This window comes from Diceros bicornis, chromosome 9 (assembly GCF_020826845.1).
Source record: "Diceros bicornis minor isolate mBicDic1 chromosome 9, mDicBic1.mat.cur, whole genome shotgun sequence".
In the NCBI taxonomy this organism is placed as follows: domain Eukaryota; kingdom Metazoa; phylum Chordata; class Mammalia; order Perissodactyla; family Rhinocerotidae; genus Diceros; species Diceros bicornis.
This window is the reverse complement of record NC_080748.1, coordinates 15254296-15274560: the sequence shown is the minus strand read 5'-3', so window position 1 is coordinate 15274560 and position 20265 is coordinate 15254296. Positions and strand designations below refer to the sequence as shown.

The 20265-nt window shown below is 41.6% G+C and overlaps 3 protein-coding genes and 1 non-coding gene across 7 annotated transcripts in view; 3 read left to right on the top strand and 1 right to left on the bottom strand.

Annotated features, from left to right (window-relative positions):
* Positions 1-6026, top strand: part of LOC131410123 (uncharacterized) — a 74766-nt gene extending 68740 nt beyond the window's left edge. The window contains exons 8-11 of one of the 2 annotated variants that reach the window (XR_009221166.1): positions 2417-2502; positions 3733-3777; positions 4460-4570; positions 5854-6026. Coding sequence is in view for 1 of the 2 variants with exons in the window: in XM_058547981.1 (XP_058403964.1) it covers positions 2417-2502; positions 3733-3756 (110 nt within the window). In the remaining variant the exon portion in view is untranslated. The remainder of the gene's footprint in view (positions 1-2416; positions 2503-3732; positions 3778-4459; positions 4571-5853) is intronic. The other variant, XM_058547981.1, reaches the window with a different exon arrangement.
* A 4561-nt stretch (positions 6027-10587) lies between these two features.
* The window catches only part of N4BP2L1 (NEDD4 binding protein 2 like 1), a 36372-nt gene continuing 26694 nt past the window's right edge, over positions 10588-20265 (top strand). For all 3 annotated transcript variants that reach the window (XM_058547978.1, XM_058547979.1, XM_058547980.1), the window contains exon 1: positions 10588-10924. In XM_058547978.1, coding sequence (XP_058403961.1) covers positions 10743-10924 — 182 coding nt within the window. In that variant the 5' untranslated portion in view covers positions 10588-10742. The remainder of the gene's footprint in view (positions 10925-20265) is intronic.
* BRCA2 (BRCA2 DNA repair associated) overlaps positions 17862-20265 on the bottom strand; it is a 99416-nt gene continuing 97012 nt past the window's right edge. Inside the window, exon 27 of the mRNA XM_058547969.1 lies at positions 17862-19678. Coding sequence (XP_058403952.1) covers positions 19628-19678 — 51 coding nt within the window. The 3' untranslated portion in view covers positions 17862-19627. The remainder of the gene's footprint in view (positions 19679-20265) is intronic.
* On the top strand, positions 18868-18995 carry LOC131410423 (small nucleolar RNA SNORA16B/SNORA16A family). Its single transcript, XR_009221241.1, has one exon. It is a non-coding gene; the product is annotated as a small nucleolar RNA SNORA16B/SNORA16A family (small nucleolar RNA).

Sequence of the window (20265 nt, the reverse complement as noted above, 5' to 3'; positions counted from 1 at the left end):
TAATTTTCCAGGTGCTTCTATCTTGTGCTAGTGATGTCATGAAGTTAATTGATCTTGTGATGCTTTTCAGCAGTGGAAGTAGAGGACCCATAGCAAATGATACTTGATCTTCAGAGTCTTCCCACCTCCGTGACCAATGGTCTTAAATGTCTTTGAGCATGTAGAGTACTTGGACTTTCAATTTAAATAGACACTGGGAAGAATGAAGGGTGAGGCAGGCAAACAATGATTATGTAACAAATAGAGATGGACTGCTTTTTTTTTTTTTAATCTTTCTACTTTCTACATTTCTCTTGTTTGGCACATGGCCCTTTCCTTTCTCATTCACAATATGGCTCACACATATGAGAATATTAAAGGGAGGGACAGTGAAGATTAAATATCATCTGAAATAAATTGAATTTAATTTTTAAAGACTGTCTGAGAAGGGTACTGAAAAGATTAGGAAGGAGTCTGACTGGTTGACTTGAAAAGTTCCTTTGGGCTCTTAAGATTGTTGTTTTTGGAAATGAAAAATCCACCTGTGAATAAAACAAGTGAAAATATGATTTTTTTAAGTTCTAAGTAAATTTGTTCTAAATGATAAACATATTTAAGATGCTAAATGTCTTAAAGAGTAAATGGAGCACATATTCCAACTTTTCCTTATCTATGAGTCAGTTGCATGTGTTAGTGATTTCATGCAATTGCATGTGTCCCCTTCCTTGGGGACAGAAGCTGTAAGAACCAAGAAATCAAAGCTCCAGTCCCTGTAGTTCTCCTGTATTTTCCTGACATTCTTTCTCTTCTACACCTAGCAGAGTGCCTGGGCCCTGCTCTGTCTCACAGCTTGTCCTCCAGAGTTTTTCACTTTGCTCCTAAACTTCTGCTGTTCTGGACAAACTTGGTCCCCACAGCTTAGACCCAAGATTGGCTAAGTCTCAGGAGGTCACAATTATCAACCTGCTCTTGGAGTCTGGCATCGCTTTTATCATTTTTGTAAACTTTGTGAATAACCGCATCTTAAGTGTTTGCTGCAGTTTTCTGTCCTCCTAGATGCACGAAAGAAACATGCCAATTAAAAAAATTAAAATGTATTTGCTTTGGGAAATTTAAAAAGATAACTGAAGTCATTTTAGGTCAGGGATCTTAGTCCACGGTCCATATTCTGAAATTGTATGCAAAATTTTTTGTGCCATTTTTCTGGGAGAAAGTCCGTAGATTTTATCAGCTTCTCAGGGGGTGGTCCATGACCTCAAAAGATAACTATCTCTGCCTTAGATTGCACCAGAAAGCATGAAGGCACTGGTGGGAAAAGATTCTAAGCCTCCCCCTCCCTTAAATGCACAGTATCATCATAATCAACAATAATGATCAGGCATCCGTTAATTAAGCTTTGGAAAGCTTTTTAGAGGAAATAGACCCCATTCCCCATTCATCAAATAGCTTACCTTCTAAATGGGGAGCTAAGACTAACACAAAACAAAATTATTGCACGTAGAAAATATAAATGACAAGCTTATGAATGTTTTATGAGTTTAGCAGTGCTAAAGGGATTGTTGAAGAGAATATGGGGTAATGGTTTTGTCTGGGATGGCTTCAATGTGGAAGTGCATTATAAGTAGTGTTTATACAAATGTGGCTTAAAAGAAAAGCAGAATTTCACACTTGGAAAGGGCAGGTGCTTAAAAAGGGAGAGAAGAAAACTGCAAGCAGAGGCTGTATACCAATTTGTTTGGCTAGGTTGGACAAGCCAAGCTCTGGTGTATCTATGGCTGGTAGCCTTGCAAAGAAGGCAGGGAACTCAGATGAATCCTAGTATTAGGAGCTCTACAGACATAGTGGGATTATATAGTAGAGTCATATATAGGCCTGAAGAAGCCGAACTACCCATGTTGCTAGGGATATGTGAGTATAGGAAAAATATTTGTGTGGTTTGGTGTGGCTGATATGTATATATCAATGTTTGGACTTGTTTATGAGCATCTTAATTGTTTGTGAGGATTTTTTCCCCCAGACAGTCTTATGTGGAAGGAATAATTTGCAAGAAGACTAAACTGGCTATAGTTGCAATGTTTTATACATGTCACAGGAAAGGATGATTACCTAAATTTTATACCCTGTGACAGTATCACTTGAAGTGATTTTATATATATATATAGTATATATATGTATTGATGTGCATATATATTTATACTTACATGAGAATATGAACTATGATATACATCATTTTACGTATATATATAAGTATTTTCATTGAGTCTGGATAGTATTTACTAATAGAGATCTGAGACTAACTCCTGCTTTAGCCATCACTGAAATATCTTCAAAACCAGGCTTTTACCATTATGGTGGTCTAGATATCGTGTTTGCATATCTTTAGGGTAAAAATCTTTGTGACGTTAGAAATGAAATTTGTTTCCTTTTTTTTTCACAGAATCTTTGTTGCCTGATGACTGTGTGGTTCTCCTTGTCTGGAAGACACTGAAGATGATCTATTTGCAATGGAAGATGTCAGTAGAGGTATATTTTTATGGCTTTCAAAGAAGATCTTCTCTAACTTGTTTATTAAAACAAAAGCAATTGAAGAAAACCTATTCATCAAATGTAACATGAAAGGCTATTCCTTATATCAAAGTAGAAAAAGAATATATGTGGATGGGTGGATAATATACGCATGTTTCTTTTAATTAGTCCCAAAGAGGAAGTTGCATTTGATTCCCTAACTTCGTTGTAGTGTAGGCTGGTATAAGGGCCCACTGGTGGGTGACTAAGATGCCTATTTTAGGAGAGTCCTTTATTCTTTATTGCGTCTTTTCTCCTGTCCAGCCATCAGTCTTATCCTGTTATGATAGAGTGACAGCTACAAATTAGATTCATATTTACTTGACTTGGAAGTACCTCATTATTGATGTGTTTTCTTTGGTGTGTAGTGAGAGACGTGACTTTTCTTTGGTGTGTAGTGAGAGACGTGACTATTCTGACAGGCTGTTAATTTTCCAGGTAGCTGGAGGAGGACTGGCTGGGCAGGTTAGAAAAGTAATAGAAACTCTGGAAAAGCCAATACTTGATATAATGTAATGGGGAGAGGGTGGCTGGGATTCTGTTTACATTAGTTGATAGTGATTTAAATGTGCCCAGAGGCAATGCTAAGCGGTACATTTTGAAATAAATAGTAAAATCAAGGTTTTGTGAAACATTATAGAATCATATAATTCAGCATAGTAAGTATTTCGTAACTGTTCATATAAGCACAGCTGTGGGAAAAGTAGATTTGTGTGCCCAGTTAGTAAAACCAAATGCATTTTTCTAAACTTCTTATTTCTCCTTATTTTCCATGGAGACCTTACTGCTACCTAAACACACCCACCCACCCAATACTTTATTTATTTATAAATTTATTTATTTATTTATTTTCCCCCCAAAGCCCCAGTAGATAGTTGTATGTCATAGTTGCACGTCCTTCTAGTTGCTGTATGTGGGACACGGCCTCAGCATGGCCAGAGAAGCAGTGCGTCGGTGCGAGCCCGGGATCCGAACCCGGGCTGCCAGCAGCAGAGCGCACACACTTAACCGCTAAGCCACGGGGCCGGCCCTCCCACCCAATACTTTAAATGTTTAAATTGACACTTGTGGATATTACGTATTTTTGTCATTTGGGTTGTGTCCCTACATGAGTTAAATGATGGTGCAAACTTAACTCCAATGCCAAATATTAATCATTATTATATGTATTTTAATTATAATTTCTAGAAAAGACAGAAGAAGATTGGTTGAAAAATGAGAATTCCTTGAACTGTAAGTACAACTTATTCCAGATACCTTTACATAATCAGAAGGAGGTGGATGTTGACATTATTTGGTTGTAATAGCTCATATGTACTGCGATTGAAGAGTAAATGTAAAAAATGTAGTCTGTTACCATAGCAACCCTATGTGCTATTGCACATGTGATGTTTTTGTTTCCTGTTTAAATGTAGATCTTTTTGTGAAATACAACAGAGCTTAGATTGTTGCTACCAAATTTATTTTCTAACTTTATTGGTAAGCCGTATTTTAGAGCATTCTGTCAACACACAGTTTATGAGGGATTCCCTTTCCCTCCCCCCAAAATGTGATGAGGGCTGGAAATTAGAGATATAGGTTATATTTAAATATTAAAAGATTTTCTAGGAAAAGAGGTAAAACATGTAGAGAAACTCATGTCATATTTTAAACTTGACATCAAGCTGACATTAAAATAAACACATTGCACTTTTTTTCAAATGCTTAAATTATGAAATAAACTAAACACAGCTGCTACGATTTCAGTGTATATGTGTCTGCATTTGATAAGAACTGAATGCAGTGTGCATTTAGCATATGTTTTCTCTCTTCATTTCAACTCTTATTTCTAAGAGTATTCTGTATTTCCATTTTTCAACTAGAGATACACATATACCCAGTAAAAATATTTTTGTTTGTTTTAAACCTGGTTCAGCTGAAAGAAGAAGGACTAAAGATTTGGGAGAAGAGTTTAGAGATTTGGAGGGACCACTAGAAAATGTGGGATAAATAAAAAATGTGAGATAAGAGGAATTCCAGAAAGAAGGTAAAGAAATTCATTCATTTGTTTAACAAATATTTATTGAGTTGCCTTAATTCAGACTTTGTTCTAAGCACTGAGGATGTGGCAGTGAAAACATTCCTGCCCTCATGGGGTTTATGTTGGGATTGAAGGTAGGAAGGGAGGGTTTTCCCTCTGCCCCCTCTCCCCCTCCCCTTGAGGGGGTGCCAGTGTGACACCAGTACTAGCAGCATGCAACAAGCATGGATATATTTGGCTCTGGCCAACTGGGGAGTCTTTTCTATCTTCTAAATTTGGATGTTTTGTGTCAAGGACACTTTCTGGACCATACTTTTGATTATTATGTTGGTCTTCCCTGTTCATATAAACTGCCCTCTGTGAACCTGGTCTTCTCTTCACAGAGCAATCAGCCCTAATTGTTAATCTTTTTCTGTTAGGGACTTTTATGAGTGTTGTAGCTATGTACAGATTTTTTGCAATTATAGTGAGAACAGGCCTCCCTGTTTTGTGTTTGATGTAATGTACTGTGAGCCTCAAGGGGTAAATAGAAATTTAGAAAGAGGGAAATAGCAGGAGAATGTGGTTGGCTCTGGGAGCCACAAGTCCCTGCCTATTTCAAAATCCTCTTCCTGCTGGTCGCCAGGGTGTTTATATTATGTCATTCCCTTAAGGAGTAGAGTGCTGGAAAGAGGATGGGTTCCCATCTTGAAGCTACTGCTGACTGGCTATGTGACCTTAAACAAATTACCCTCTCAGAGCCTCAATTTCTTCACTTGTAAAAAATAAGTTTAACTTAATACCAATCTGTCATGGGCATATTAAATGAGGATTAAATGAAATAACTTGTGCAAAGTACTTAGCATAGTGTCTGAAAAATAATAGGCTCTTAGTAAAGGTTACTTCCGTTACCCTAAATATCTCCTTGGATTAAAGCATTTTCTTTGAAATGCCCCTGGCAAAATAGAAATTGTGTTATCCGGGAGAGCAACATATTGACTGAATAAACTTGTTAACATATTTGTATGAATTAGTGTATTTATTATTAACTTTATAATGTAAATAGCTGGATCCTCAGGAACTGGGACTTAGAGCAGGTTTTGATTTCGAGACTGGACGTTGAGCTACGTCAGGAGGACAGGCTCTTGAGTGAGGCAGGACCAGGCAGGGTGTGGGGATTGTGGGCACAGTGTGAAGTCCTAGATGCCAGGGGAGTGGCATAAATTGGGAAACAGCCTGGGGAGCTGACCACAAACTCTGTTCTTGTCACCATTGTGTCTGGACTTGTCTGGGCTCTTCTTTGTTTGCAGTTGAATTCTCCGGTCTTCCTGGTGCTGTTGAAGATCCTAATCATCAAGAAGGAATGCTCAGTGCTGACTCAAAGGATTATTTCCAGCGGTATACTCATTGGATATCAAAATTGTTTTGGATAATCTGTCCAACCATTCTTGATTAGTTATCTAAATAATAAAAACTCAACAAATGAGGTAAAAACTTGAACATTTTATTATTTAATTTTGAAGATGTTTGCCATACTTTAATTTGTTTTATAGAAGAAAATAAGGCACAGAAAACTTGAGTACCTTATTTTAAAAACTGCATCAGGATAGAAGGGTAGGCCCGATATCCAAGTATGGGTCCATGATTGCATTTCTAGAGTTCTGAAATCCAAAAAGCTCTGAAAACCAAAAGTTGTTTTTGTTTTGTTTTGTTTCTTAAATGTTTGGCTTAGTGTGACTATTCATACATTTCACTGAAGAAATATTAATGTATTTAATTACCAGGGGCTGCCCCAGACTGCACTCAGAATGTAAAGATACCTTCAACAAACAAACAAACAAGCAAGTACTGTCTGAATTCTGAAACATATCTAACTAACCTCAAGGATTTTGTTTAGGGATTGTGGGACTTGCACTAGACTACAGTTACTATTATTTTTTTATTCTGTTGTAGTTTAGTTGTACTTAACAAACTTTAAATATGAAAATTCATATTTGAAAAATATAAATTAAAGAGGAATTACTCACTATTCAACATGTAGGCATTTACTTAATCCCTCTGTTTTCAGAAAGGGAGCCCCCTGTCTTATCTTACTTCCCACTCCTCCACACCCTGTCTTATCTTCCCCAGGGAAGAAACCTCCAGGCTTCTCTAGGGGGTGGGCAGCTGCCTAACTGTGTGGATGTTTGTTTCTTTAACAGTCTTTCTACTGACCTTTCTGTTAGGAGCCCCACCCCCAGCTCCAAATCTTCTAGTTCCTGCAATTTTAGGGGTTATGGTAAATTGTCTTGCTTCTCGGCTTTCTGTAACTGAGGTTTTGGTTTTTTTCCCCAAATTAACACTTGGCCTTTCCTCTCCAGTTTGTGTTGTTGCTGTGATCTTCTCTGTCTTTTCTTACCATTTATGCTTAAAAACAATAACAAAACAATTCCCTCCCCACAAAAAAAACCTTTACGTTTTAGTGGGGTTTCAAAGAGCCAGTGAAAGTTAAATATTTGTGTTCCATCTGCCATCTTTATTGGGAATTGAGTGCTTTATTTAAAATAGCTCAATGTTTTCCTTAGGTTCATTTCGTACAGTTTTAGTTTATCTTTCTACTAGACTCTGGGTCTCTTCCAGACGGAGACCAGGGTCTTCAGTGTGTGGTTGAACTCCCTAACGGTCTTGCTCTCTGCAGGCTCCTAGAGCCACTGTGAAACTGTACTTGCCTTTGGCCTAGGAAGGGATGATTTCAGGGAAGAGCTGACTAGTATTAGGGTTAAAGCACAGACAGCTGTGGAGGGGACTATGGCATCTGGCAAATCTTTGCTTTCTTAGGGGCATTTGACAGTGACACCTATGGATTTCTAGTGAATACACGAGAATCCATACCACTATGACTATAACCAAGGGTAGTATTATAAACATTTAACAACGAGTCTGGCGTGGGTAGTGACCAGTTCTGAAACACCTTTCTGCTGTACTGATGCATACCAGCTGGCTATCCACCCGGCTTGTACTCAGGTTCCAGAATGCCCCCAGCTTTCTCCAGCCCCTGCCTTTATTACCTTGTCCTAATTTCCAGAATGGAGCTTTAGAAACATGGGTTGGGGCTAGTCTCCCCCTCTCCCAGGCCTCTTCCTCAAAGCTTATACTCTTCAAATGCCCCTGTGCACAGTGGCAAATAATAGGTGCTGTGGAAATAGAAGATATGGTCTTTGCCTTGGGGGAGGAGTGTGACTGACATCAAAAAGAGCGAGAGATGGAATGTAGGAGTCAGAGGCAGTGTGGGGTAGAATGAGCAAAATCAGGCTTGTCCAGAGGACATTTCTGTATTGGCAGTCTTATCCCAGGCCACCGGAGTCCTGAGCATTTCCCCTGTCAGTTCAGCCAGGCAGACATACTCTGCATTACTTCTCTTTCCTTGTCCCCCTTCTCCTAACCCCTTCCAGCATCCTGCAGCCTCCACTCAGCTTCCAGGGGAAGGATGAGGGAAGAGCCAGGAGGAGGGAGCAGGGTTAGGTGGAGAGGAGGACAAAGTCCTACCTCTGACTGGCCAAATTGTGCAGAATGTGGCAGGAGGTGCAAGCTGGAGGTGCTGGAGCAATTAGGAGTCCATCATAGAAACAGCTAAGAGGTAAAGATAGACTTCTTTCCTGTCCTCTCAATCATTTCACTTATATATATGTAACAAGATGAATACGTATGTATATAAGACTAATTTATGTTTTTGAGTAAAAAAATCAGAAAAAAGTTTTTGGTAGGGGAAGAAAGGACATAGGATTAGAGAGAATTGGGAAAGCTACTACCTATATATTTAAAATGGTTCTACTATGTTAAAGGGTCTTTGATTAGACTGCTTTGGAAGCTTTATCTTGGTTTCAGACTTTCTGCCATCTTGACATCACTGGGAGAGGAACCAGGGGCTGTTTTATAATTAATCCTGGGTTATTTGGAGCTGTAGTTTTGAGGGTTAATTCCTGATTTTCACTAGCTCTTCTTGTGCATCTCTTTATTTTTCCACATCTTGTTAAACAATAAGAGAAACATTTGAATGTTTCTTCATTTGCCAAAAATGACTTATAAGATTATTGTCTTTATGTCCATGGATATGGGCACTGACTCTCTTTACATTACTCCTTAGCCGACATTATCACTATCTTTTTTCAGTCTTAGTCGTTAGTAAACCCCAAGCTCAGACTCAACTACAGAAAAAGTAGGTCGACATACAATTATTGAGCACTTTCTCAATGTCAGGCACTGTGTTAGATCTTGGGGTGACAAGGGCGACACTGTCTCCACCCTTGAACTTACAGTCTAGTGGTCAGAAGACCTCTCTTCTGAGCAACACACTATTTTCCCATCTACTAGGTCATTCCATCTGCCACAGGCACTGCAGACTCAGTGTGCCAAAACCTCTAGCTCCTGAAGCTGTGTGTTCTCATGCTGCCCTAACAACTATAGAAGGAAATAGAAGTGGATGGAAGTTTCATAATGCCAGCCACATATGTAATTTAAACTTTTCCAGTAGCCACATTAAAAAAGCAAAAAAAAGCAGGTGAAATTAATTTTAATATTAACCCAATACACCCAACATATTATCCTTTCAACATGTAATCAATATAAAAATTATTGAGATATTTTACATTTTTTTTCATACTGAACCTTTGAAATTCAGTGTGTAATTTAATCTCAGTTTGCTCCAGCGACATTTCAAGTGCTCACTAGCTACATGTGGCCAGTGGCTCCTGTAGACAGTGCAAGTTTAGAATGAAAAGGTAGTATTTGAGGCTGGGCAAAAAATACTCTTTTAAGAAGTATGATAGAACACATACATTATAAGTGTCACTATTTTTATGATTCATGTATATTTTCTGTTTCTTATGGCTTTCTCCTAATATTTAGAGAAGCTTTTGAAATTCCAGTGTTTCTGAGCAGTGCTAAGAAGAATCAGGAAGTATCCTTCCTCCACTGCTGGGAAGGGATTTTTCAAGGGAGAGCAGTTCCTCTCCCTGGCCCTCCCCCCAAGGGGAACCCCAAGGGGAAGTGAAATTCTCAGCACAGAGCTCCTCCCTACTTAGATGGTCCCTTCCAAAGCTTATTGTGAAATCTCTGGATTTTCAGAAGGAAACTGCTTTTCTTCGCATTTTTTCAAAATTTTCATGTCTTAGCTGCCAGAAATGAAATGTATTTATTTTACAATAATTATTACAGCTACAGCCACTGTATATCCTGGATTTTTCCAGGATGGTGTTAATTTTTAATATTGTCTCTTTCAGTCCAGGCATCTTGAATTTTGGTTCAGAAAATAGGATCACTCTATCACATTCTTGAGTGTGAAATATTGGAGAGTACTGTGGTGATCAACCAACTGGCGCTCACCAGTTCCTGGAACTTAGAACTTAATTCTGGATACTTCTCTATGAATGGTTTCAGTAGACTGCTCCTCTCCCTGGGGAGCTGATCTAGTTCCCAGAGGGGCCACGTCTTTTCAGGTGGCAACAGGGGATGTACCTGGGCAGGGGCCCTTCCTTCTCAGGACCTAGTTTATGCTACTGTTCGTAGATCAATTTGAGTTTTAACAGGTGCTTTTTCTGAGGAAGAAGAGATTTAAACTTTATGTAGAGGCAACAAAGCTTTCTAAGAATATTTTTGGCAGGCTGATAAATAGGATTAAAAAAAGAAAAGATACAGGCTCTGGAATAGTGTTAGCTGTTGGGACACCAGCCAGATATTGGTTCACAAATTGGGGGAGACAATGGTCTTTACCGTTACTATTCAAAATGCTGTTCACGTTTTTTAATTGTCAACTAAAATTATTTCACTTTCAAGGTCTAGGCTAGTGGGGGGGGGGGGGCGGGGGCTGTTGCAGGACGCCTGGCTTCCACAGCGGGCAGCCCTGGGAAGTGTCTCGGTGTCCCACCGGGCGAGCCCTCTCCCCTCAGGGCGAAGGGCACCGAGAGGCAAGGGAGAGGGGGAGAGCCGGGTGGTCGCGTCACCCATGTTTTCCCGCTGTCGGTCTCCCAGCGTCCCCAGCTTTCCAGGTAGGGACGCCCCCTCCCACGCAGCGCTGTTCGGGCGGGTGGGAAGGAGGGGCTGGGCTGCGAGCGCCCGCCCCTCCATCTATCACATGGCCGGAGAGCCACAAAAACAACAGCTTTGGCCAAGACCGTGACTTCAGGAAGGGGCACCCAGGGCTCTCGCAGCTAGCCCCCTCCCCATGGAGGAGAGTTTCCTTGAATCCTTTGGGAGGCTGAGCCTCCGGCAGCGGCCGCAGCAGCAGCCGCCTCGGCCGGCGGCCCCCCCGCCCCCGCGTGGGACAGCTCCGCGCCGCCACAGCTTTAGGAAGCACCTCTACCTCCTGCGCGGCCTCCCGGGCTCGGGGAAAACCACTCTGGCCAGGTAATGACCCCGCCTGGGGCCGGCGCGCGGACCCCGGCCGAGCGAGCCCCTGCCGCGCCGCTCCCGCCCCGCGCCGCCCGCCCGAGCCTGGCGGTGGGGAGCCGGGCCGCCCCGGGGCTGGTGCCGGCCGGGCGGGCGGGCGAGGAGGGCGGCCTGTCCCGTGTGTGTCCGTGCTGCGCTTTCCGAGGACGGATTCCGGCACTGCGCCTTGCGCGAGCTCAGATGGCGCCGGGCCCAGTGCCCGCCGGGCCGAGCGCGGGAGCCTCCCCAGCCCGGGGTCGGGAGGCCCGCGGGGATTCTTCTCCAGGAACCCCCGGTGGCGACTGCTGAGAAAACCGCCGGGGCGCCCACTAGCGCGCAGGCACCGGCCACAGTGCGTCAACAGGCGTTTTACCCGGAGCGGAGAAACGAGGGGGCCGGGGCGGGGGGCCCGCGCTCACATCTGGCGGGGTCAGGCCGCCCTGCGTTTGCTTTGGCAGCTGCGAAGGCGCACAGGTGCAGGGGGAGGGGGCTGGCGCGGCCGCCGCGGGCCGTCATTGACGGAGCCTCGCACTGGGCGCCCAGATTCGTGTACTCGCGAGTTGCGTAAGCGGCCCTCCCCGTGCCAGGTCGGCGCGAATTACGCGGGCTCGTTGCCTGCCGCCACCTTGCTAGGCCCACCGCTGCAGCCTCAACTTCCACCGCTCCCTGCCTTGCCCTCGATGTTCCAGCAACGGTGAACTGTGCCTTTGCTGACGCTGGCCCGCCTGCCTGGCTTGCCTGCCTGGCTTGCCCTCCGCCTCGTCTTCTGAGCTCCTTGGCTTCCTGTTTACACATCTGTGACTGCGTTTGGTTTTGCACATGGTTTTGTTTATCCTTCTATAAGTTTTTTGAAGGTAGGGGCCATATCTTACCTTGCCAAGCACAGAGTCTGGCATGTCGTATGTGTTCAATAGAAGCGGTCCCTTCCCTTCAAAGAGCTTTCCATCTCATTAGAGAGATGAGGCCGGCCATAGAACCATCTAGCTGCTAAAGAAGAATCAAGGTAGCACACATTCAGGAGCTAATTTGGATGGTACACAGACAAAGACTGTGGGAGGAGGGTCTGGGTCCTTCGGGGGTCAGGAACTGTGAAAGATCTGGTGATGTACTGCCAGTTTTAATTAGGCTTCCTGGCTGATTTGCAGAGTAGAAGCCTTTAGCAAAACAACGTTGCTACATTGTCACAGATTAAAGGGCTGGGTGACTTCCAAACGGCCACTGGTACTCTTGCCTAAGACACATGCACATTTCAGTAGGCCTTCTCTCTTCTCTGGGAAGGGAGGTGGAGGGTGGAGAGTGGGGGAGCCTGGTTAGAACCCAGCAGAACTTGGTTATTTTGTGATACAGTCATGATGGGTACATCTGTTACCAACCAAGTATCTTCTGAATTCAAATCCTATTTAGTTTCACTTTCGCTTTGCTGATCTGTGGCCTGTCACACACTGTGTGTCAAAGAAGGAAGTAAACGTCTTTGGTTAGATTTTGTCTCTACTCAGAAGGGAAGTAATAAGATTAGTGGAAGGTGCATAGAATTGGACATCAGAAGCCATTTGGACCTCACATTTCCTCATCTGTAAAGCAAGTGGGTTGGCCTGGGTGGTCTTGACGGTCCTTTCTGGCTCTAACGTTCTACACTTTTAGGATTTTAATTCCTGGTTGACATTTGGCTAAGGAGAAGACAACGGATGAGAGACCAGCTTATTAAAGAACATCTCTCTAGGGACGACTGACGGGAGCACTGGCCTGGGAGTCTGAAGATTGTGCCTTTAGATCCTCTTCGTCACGAAATAGCTGGTGACTTTGGGCGATTGCCTGGCTTTTCTGGGACTTATTTTCCTTATATGTGAATACGAAGAAGGGATTAGATTAGATGATTTATTGAAGATCCTTTTGCTCTTAATTTCTAGTTGTTAGACTTAAAAATGGTTTGTTAATAATGGCTAGGTAAAGAGCTCTGATCTTGGAGTCAATTTGTGGCTTCAAATCCAAGCTCTGCCACTCACTAGGTATGATCTTTACTCAACATCTCTGCACCTCAGTTTCCTTTCCTGTAAAATGGGGATATCTGCTCTGTGTACTTCAGAGGGCTCTTGTGAAGATTATATGTGTGTGAGAGAACTTGTTAAATTTTAAAGTGCTGTATAAATTTTAAGAGATATTAGTTACTGCCTAAGATGTTGATCAGCTGAGATAAATCTTCAGGGTGTTCCTGGGGAGAAGGCTGGCTCTGAAGTGAAGAAGGCAGCTGGAAGTTAACTTCGTGAGTTCTTCTGTTAGGCTGGGCATTGGCAGTTCTGGGCACAGAGGAGCCTTGGCACTGCTTTGGGGTGGGTTGTGCATTTATATAGAAATCTGGGAAGTAAGCAAGGAAACAGGCCACAGCTCATCAAGGAGGGAGGCCTGTAGTAGGATGAAATGGTGTCATGGATGTCACAGGCCAAGGCCCTCAAGGAGCCGCCTGCCCCACTTTTTTAGGGGGTCGGGTGGAGGAGAGAAGGAGAATGGCAAATTGTTAAAAAATACACATGTGTAGAAAATAGTAAAACTGTAAGGCCATCTTATGTATTGTTGGATTCTGGGAAATTCATATTTTCTTTATGCTGTGTATTTTCTAAATTTTCTATAATGAACATGTATTTCTTGAATCAGAAAAATAAAATTTTTTTTCTTTAAAAATTGGAGATCATTTTTACAGATGCAAGTTCATCTTTTTTCTGCTTAACTTTTATTTCTCATTTGATTAAAGAAATAATAAAAATGTTTTTGAAATTAGGATATGTCTTGTCTTCCAAATCAATGTTAGATTTCTGTGCTTTTCACCTCTATGTTTTCATAGTTTGAAGGGGCTGGAATGTGGAAACCATGTATTTAAATTCTTTGGACATATTAAAACAACAGTTGGAGTTTTGTCTGGTTTAAAAATTTTTTAAGTACATCAGAGTAGTAAAAAATTAGCGTGCCCCCTAAATCTGTTTTATCACCTCTATTTCGTTTTAAAAACATTTCAAAAATAGATTCTTACCGTTGACCTGTAAGTCCTACTCCAGGAATTCGTTGTAAGGCAATAATTGGACAAGTGCATGGATATAGAGGAATGTTCATCACAGTTTTTTTATGATAGAAAAAATGTGAGCCAACTTAAACACATAAAAATAGAGAGTTGGCTTTAAGTCATGTAGTCATTAATGGGAACATAGATGTGTATTTGACATGCAAATATATTCACACACACCCCCAGTGAAGTTAAGAAGCCTGTTAAGAAAGCTCTCTATATATACACAAAAGTCCCATTTTATGTTAAAGAAAGGGGGTCTACATATACTCATTGACGAATGTGTGAAAAGATAGATATCTGTTGATAGTTGTTGACTTTAGATAGTGGGATTATGGACTTTTCCACCCTGACTTATTTTCTCATTTTTCTACAACAAATATGTATTACTCGTTAACTTTTTAAAGGTGAAAATAACTTGTTAAAGTTGAAAATAGTTTTGTTAAATAACTTGACTAGGTAGACTCAAGCTGTGTGACAAAGCATTTATTAAATAACTGAATAAATATGTTTTCTATATAAAAAGGCTTTCCTAGGTTTATTCTCAGTTGGACATACACTAGGAAACTTTTTAAATCCATAAGGCAATTGATTTTAATTACTTATTATTAATTACTTAATTATTAAATATTTTCCTAATTATGAATTAGCATTCCAACTAGCATAGGTCACTTGGTTCTTCATTGCCTCAGGTTCTTTTTCATTAAAATGGAGCTAATATTCCATTAATAAGTTTGTTGTGAGGATTTAAGATACTGTGGTAAACAATGATCCTGTGATTATGTATGTGAAAGTACTGTGGAATGCGTGGGCTACATAAATACCAACTATTGTTAATTATTATTCACTAATCAACAATGCCAGTATTCACTGAGTACTTATAAGACTGTTAGTACTTGCTTAGTAAGGTATATACCAAATAGGATGAAGAGAAGGAGCCTATACAAGACTAACAAATGGAAAATAATAATCAATACACTACTATGGGTGAGTAAAGTTGAATGGGGACTAGCGTCTTATATGCTGTTGGTGTTCAAGGCCAGGGAGTCTCTGAGGGTCGTTAGGAAGATAGGCTAATAAGGGAAGAGAGCATCTCTTCCATGTGGAGATGGCTCTTGAACTGGCCTTGAATTTGGGGAGGATGTGGCTGAACAAAGGGAAGGGATTAGCAACATGAATAAGGAGATGGAGATGGGAAAGAGCTGGGTGAAGTTCTCTTAGGCTAGTGAGGAGAATGGCTTGACTGACATGGATGGTTCATATTAGTGAATGTGTTGGTTAGGTAAACCCAAGGCTGGATCATGGAGAACATTAAAAGCTGGACAAAGGATTACAGAGTTGATAGAAGAAATAAGATTCCAATCCCAAGACCCTTTCACTCTCAGCAGATGATCCAGAACTATCTCTTTCCACAGCTGAAGTGACAAACTCACCTGGATCTGCACCTATCTTTTCCTCCTACCTCAGTGAAAGCATCTGTGGATGATCTGTTTACCTCTATGCTTTCTACTGTGTGTGTGTGTGTGTGTGTGTGTGTGTGTGTGAGAGAGAGAGAAAATGTCCCCCACTTTTGAGCCATTTTAATCATTTTTTAAGTGTACAATTCAGTGTCATTAATTACATAATGTGCAACCATCACCACTATCTATTTCAAAAATTTTTTTATCACCCCAAACAGAAACTCTGTACCCATTAAGCAATAACTCCCCATTCCCCTCTCCCCTCAGCCCATGGCAACCTCTGATCTACTGTCTGCCTCTATGTATTTGACTATTCTAGACACCTCATGTAAGTGGAATCATACAATATTTGTCCTTTTGTGTCTGGCTGATTTCACTTAGCTTAATGTTTTCAAGGTTCACTCATGTTGTAGCATGTGTCAGAACCCCGTTACTTTTTATGGCTGAATAATAGTCCATTTCATGGATATACCACTAAATTGTCCTTTTGAAATGAAATGGCAATAGTAGAGGGTAGTCTTTCCTTTTTTTTTTTTTTAATAATTTTATTTATTTATTTATTTTCCCCCAAAGCCCCAGTAGACAGTTGTATGTCATAGCTGCACATCCTTCTAGTTGCTGTATGTGGGACGCGGCCTCAGCATGGCCGGAGAAGCGGTGAGTCGGTGCGCACCCGGGATCCAAACCCGGGCCACCAGCAGCAGAGCGCGCGCAGTTAACCACTAAGCCATGGGGCCGGCCCCTTTCCTTTTTTTTAATGGCCTTATTTGAAAAATTAGAAGTTGTCAACCTCTTATGTCCGTTCCCTGGAATTGTTTTGAATCTTTACATATCAGTCAAAGCAAAGTCTGGAAATCACGCTCTGGTGTATGTCACATCATTTGCAATGTTCTAGTTCCTTTTGGTACCATCATAAATGGTTTGTAACATAGATTTGGTTAGGCCTGAGAATGCTTGCTTGCTTTTCTCATTCATATCTCTGGATAACATGGAATTTTCCGTCAAGAGAAATACCTTTTCATTATTTCTTGGCATTAGAGCTTTCCAAGAAAGTGAAAGGATGCTTTCCTGATGTGAGGCAGTGATAAGACAGAGATGGGAACAAAGGTATATTTTAGAACCAATGAAATACGGGAAGCAGTGAGAAGAGGGGGTGAATTAGGTTAGCTAAGTAGTGAGTAGTTAGACTCCAAAGCATACTGCTCCACAGTGCTCTTAGGCAGCAGACCTGGACCATAGTGTTTTTATTTTGAGGCCAGGGCTCTCATAAGTAAAAGCAAGGTCAAAATAGAGAGTTTGCAGTATTCCAAGTCTGTGTGTATGAAAATAGAGTATCAGGCAGGTGACATGTCAGATCTTGATTCACTTAGGTCTACTTGGAGAAACTACTAGCTTTTTATATTGTTAATGATTTTCTTAAGGTGGGTCCTAAAGCTCCTCTCTCTACTGCTGAGAGTCCTTGCCAAAGCTCTCTCTGGGGGTTGGGGTGAATGAAAACTATAAATGCTATACATGTTTAACAGAGTAAGAATCTACAGTGCAGTGTGTGTTTATAATCACTGGAAAGGTTGCCCAACTATACAAGAAATTCACCTCCATTGCAGTCCTGGAGCCCTTGGGATAGTGGAAGAAGACCCTGCTGAATTGGGGCAATATAATATTGCAGGTGTGACTTATGATTAGAGAGGCAGTAGAAATCGAGGAAGAAATGAATGGGGAAGAGTGTTTTCATAGGAAAATCTCAGGAGATGTAAAAGAAGTTCCCTTAGTGTTCGTCTAGTCCAAGCCCAAGACACTAAGCTCTGAGAAGTTAAACATCTTGATCGAGGTCATGGGGTTGAATTCTCCTTATTTCTAGTCCAGAGCTTTTTCTTCTACACCAAAGGAAGAGGCTAGTGGGAGTGACCTGGTGAAAGAGTAGTGAGATTGGTTTTGATCTGTTGTGTAATGAACAAACACTTAAAGGCCCTATTAAGAGGGCTAAGTTTACCTGGATTTCAACTGTCAGGGTAGGGAAGCTACATTTTATTATTTGTCAGTGTTGATGATATGTTTCTTATGCTATAAAAAAAATACCAGGGTATTTATTTTTCTTATTAACATGGTACCATTTGGGGCAATGGGAGGAGATGAGATTTAGATTTTTAATAAATATTCATATATTTATCTTGATTGTAGTGTGTTGGAGAGAGATGTTGCAGTCAACATCCAACTCCCAAGGGTATGTGAAGTCCATCCTCCTGTGCTCACATGGTAGGATGTTTATAACTCAACTTGGGGCCTTAGTTCCCTTGTGGCTTTTCAGTGAACTCTTCTCTATATAATGGCACCATTCTAGGCCCATTCAGACTCTAGAGGAACCCAATAAGAAATTCTTTATTTTCACTACAAGTTATCTAAAGATATCTAGGCTGTATGGATTGAGGAAATAGTATGATAAAGAAAAATTAGTCTAATTTCTAATTGTTCCTTCATAAGGATCTCTATTGCATCATGTATGTGGCTTGGGGAGAAGGCTCTCTGTTTTTATCAAGGTTAAGAGTCTGGGAAAGGGGAAGGTAGACATGGAGAAAGAAAAGAAAGCCCACATATACTGAGTGCTGACTGTATGCCTGGCACATTATGTATGCTGGCTTATTGGATCTTTACAGTAACCCTAAGATAGAGCTGTTTTTATTTTACAAATGAGGATGTTAGGATCAGAGGATCATGCATTTGATTCTGAGACTCTGGATTTCATGATACACAAAGTGGTCTCACCAGGGATGCTCATGGACAAACACCGACACCTGCTCTTCACAGTGGTTAGGGAATCCTGTTGAAGCATGATTGTATAGCTGGGATATTTCAACGTTCCTTTTCACTTTTAAGGATATGCCAAAGAAAAGGGTCTGAGAGGGGTCTCTCTGCTGTCTAAAGCAGCGTCTCTCTGACGTTCTTTGCCCTGTGATTGGACTTCCTTTTCTTCCTTGTATTAGCACCACCTGCCGTTGACTTACTTATTTGCTTATTATCTATTTCTTTCACTAGAAGCTAATCTTCCTGAGATGTGATGTGAGCTCCATGAGATCAGGAACTTTGTTTTCTTCAGCTCCTCAGAAGGCCTGGCACATAGTAGGCCTAGATCACTAAGTATTTGATGGATTTGTTAATGCCAGAAGCTTCCTAAGAGTTGGCAGCTCAGATGTCAGCATGGGTCTTGAGTAAAGAACAAAACCAAAAAGGAGATTATTCACATACAGAGAAATATAAAAGAATGAATGGGCGGTAGAGAATGGACGAGAGAAAACAAAAAAAAGAATAGAGCCACTCGCCCCAAAGTTCTCTTCAATTCAGTGCACAAGAAAACCATGCTTGTTTTACACATGAAAATGTTTGATGTGCCATCTCCTTCACCCAGTAATTATACTAAAAGGATTAAAGATGCAGCTGCTTTCCCATTCAAGCGGCAGTCAAAAAGAGCCCAAAGTGACAGTTTTCCTGTACGGCCACTGTTCTGTTGTCTGTAACTGATTTATGACATTTTGGGAAAACAGCTAAAAACAAGTGAATACTGAGGTCAGTGTGCTTCTGGCTCTGCTATTCTGAGCATGGCTGAATTGACCAACAGAACACAAACGCGGGGGAAACCTGAACCACTGCTAGATTATACGGAAGTGTGCTATTCACATGCAAGATACTAAAAGGAATTTCTGCTAAACAGAGTGAAGTGGGACTACACTGGCACTGAGGGCTCCATAGGAGTCGGGTTTTGGATCTCATAAACATGCCCTACTTTGGAGGCAGGAGGGGTAAGGGCAAGAGTGAGCATAGGACAGACTGGAGCTCTTCACTGGAGTCTCCTTAGCCACTGTGGCTTGGTGGTATCCATGGGGCTGGCGATGGTTGAGGTCCTTCTCTCCAAGAACAGGGCTCAGCCTTGGTCTGGTGGTTAGAGCACCAAGAAGGTCAGGCCACACCAGGCCTCAGGGGAGACTGTCCCAAGACTTACAGCTGTCGCTCCTTCCCCATTCTCCTGAGGGTTGTTGGGTTGTGGAAACTGTTTCCTACCTCCCAGTTTCAAGTCCTCTAGGGGAATTGCAATAACATCCAGAGGAGGTGCTGGGCTCCAAGAAGAATCCTCTCTCCCAGTCCCCTTAAGGGTGTAAGTGCGAGGTTTGGGTACAATTCTCAATGTACCAAGATGAGTAGATAGAAATTCTCCTCGCACGGTTTGGGGCCCTATGGAAAGAATTTGCATAATTAAGGGAACAGAGCCTAACATTCAAGAACCATTCATATGTTCACCAGATATTTATTCAGTGTCTCTCATGTGCCTGACATTCTTCTAAATGCTTGGAATAGAGCAGTGAACAAAAGAGACAAAGATCCCCACCTTCATGAAGCATATATTCCATCAGAGAAAAAAAATCTTTCTGAAGGAAGGAAGGAAATTTTAAACAGCATCTGCTCTGCTCTGTTCTTTCAAAAAACAAATGAGAAAGGATTCCATAGCTATTCTGCTTGCAGTATATACCCTCAGGAGACATTCCATGTATGCACAAGGAGATGAGCGTGCACAGTGACGTTCATTGAAACTTGTTCATGAGAGGGAGAACTGCAAACAACCTCAACATCACTAGAGAAAAGGTGGTTTGTTTATTTTATAGCACTCAAGCATGGTGGTTTAGTGTGTAGCTCTGGGGCCAGAAGCCTAGGTTTTAATTTATCTGTACCACTCACTGGTCTTTTTTTCCCCTCCAGCTTTATTGAGATATAATTGCCATATAACACTGTGTAAGTTTTAGGTGTACAATGTGTTGATTTGA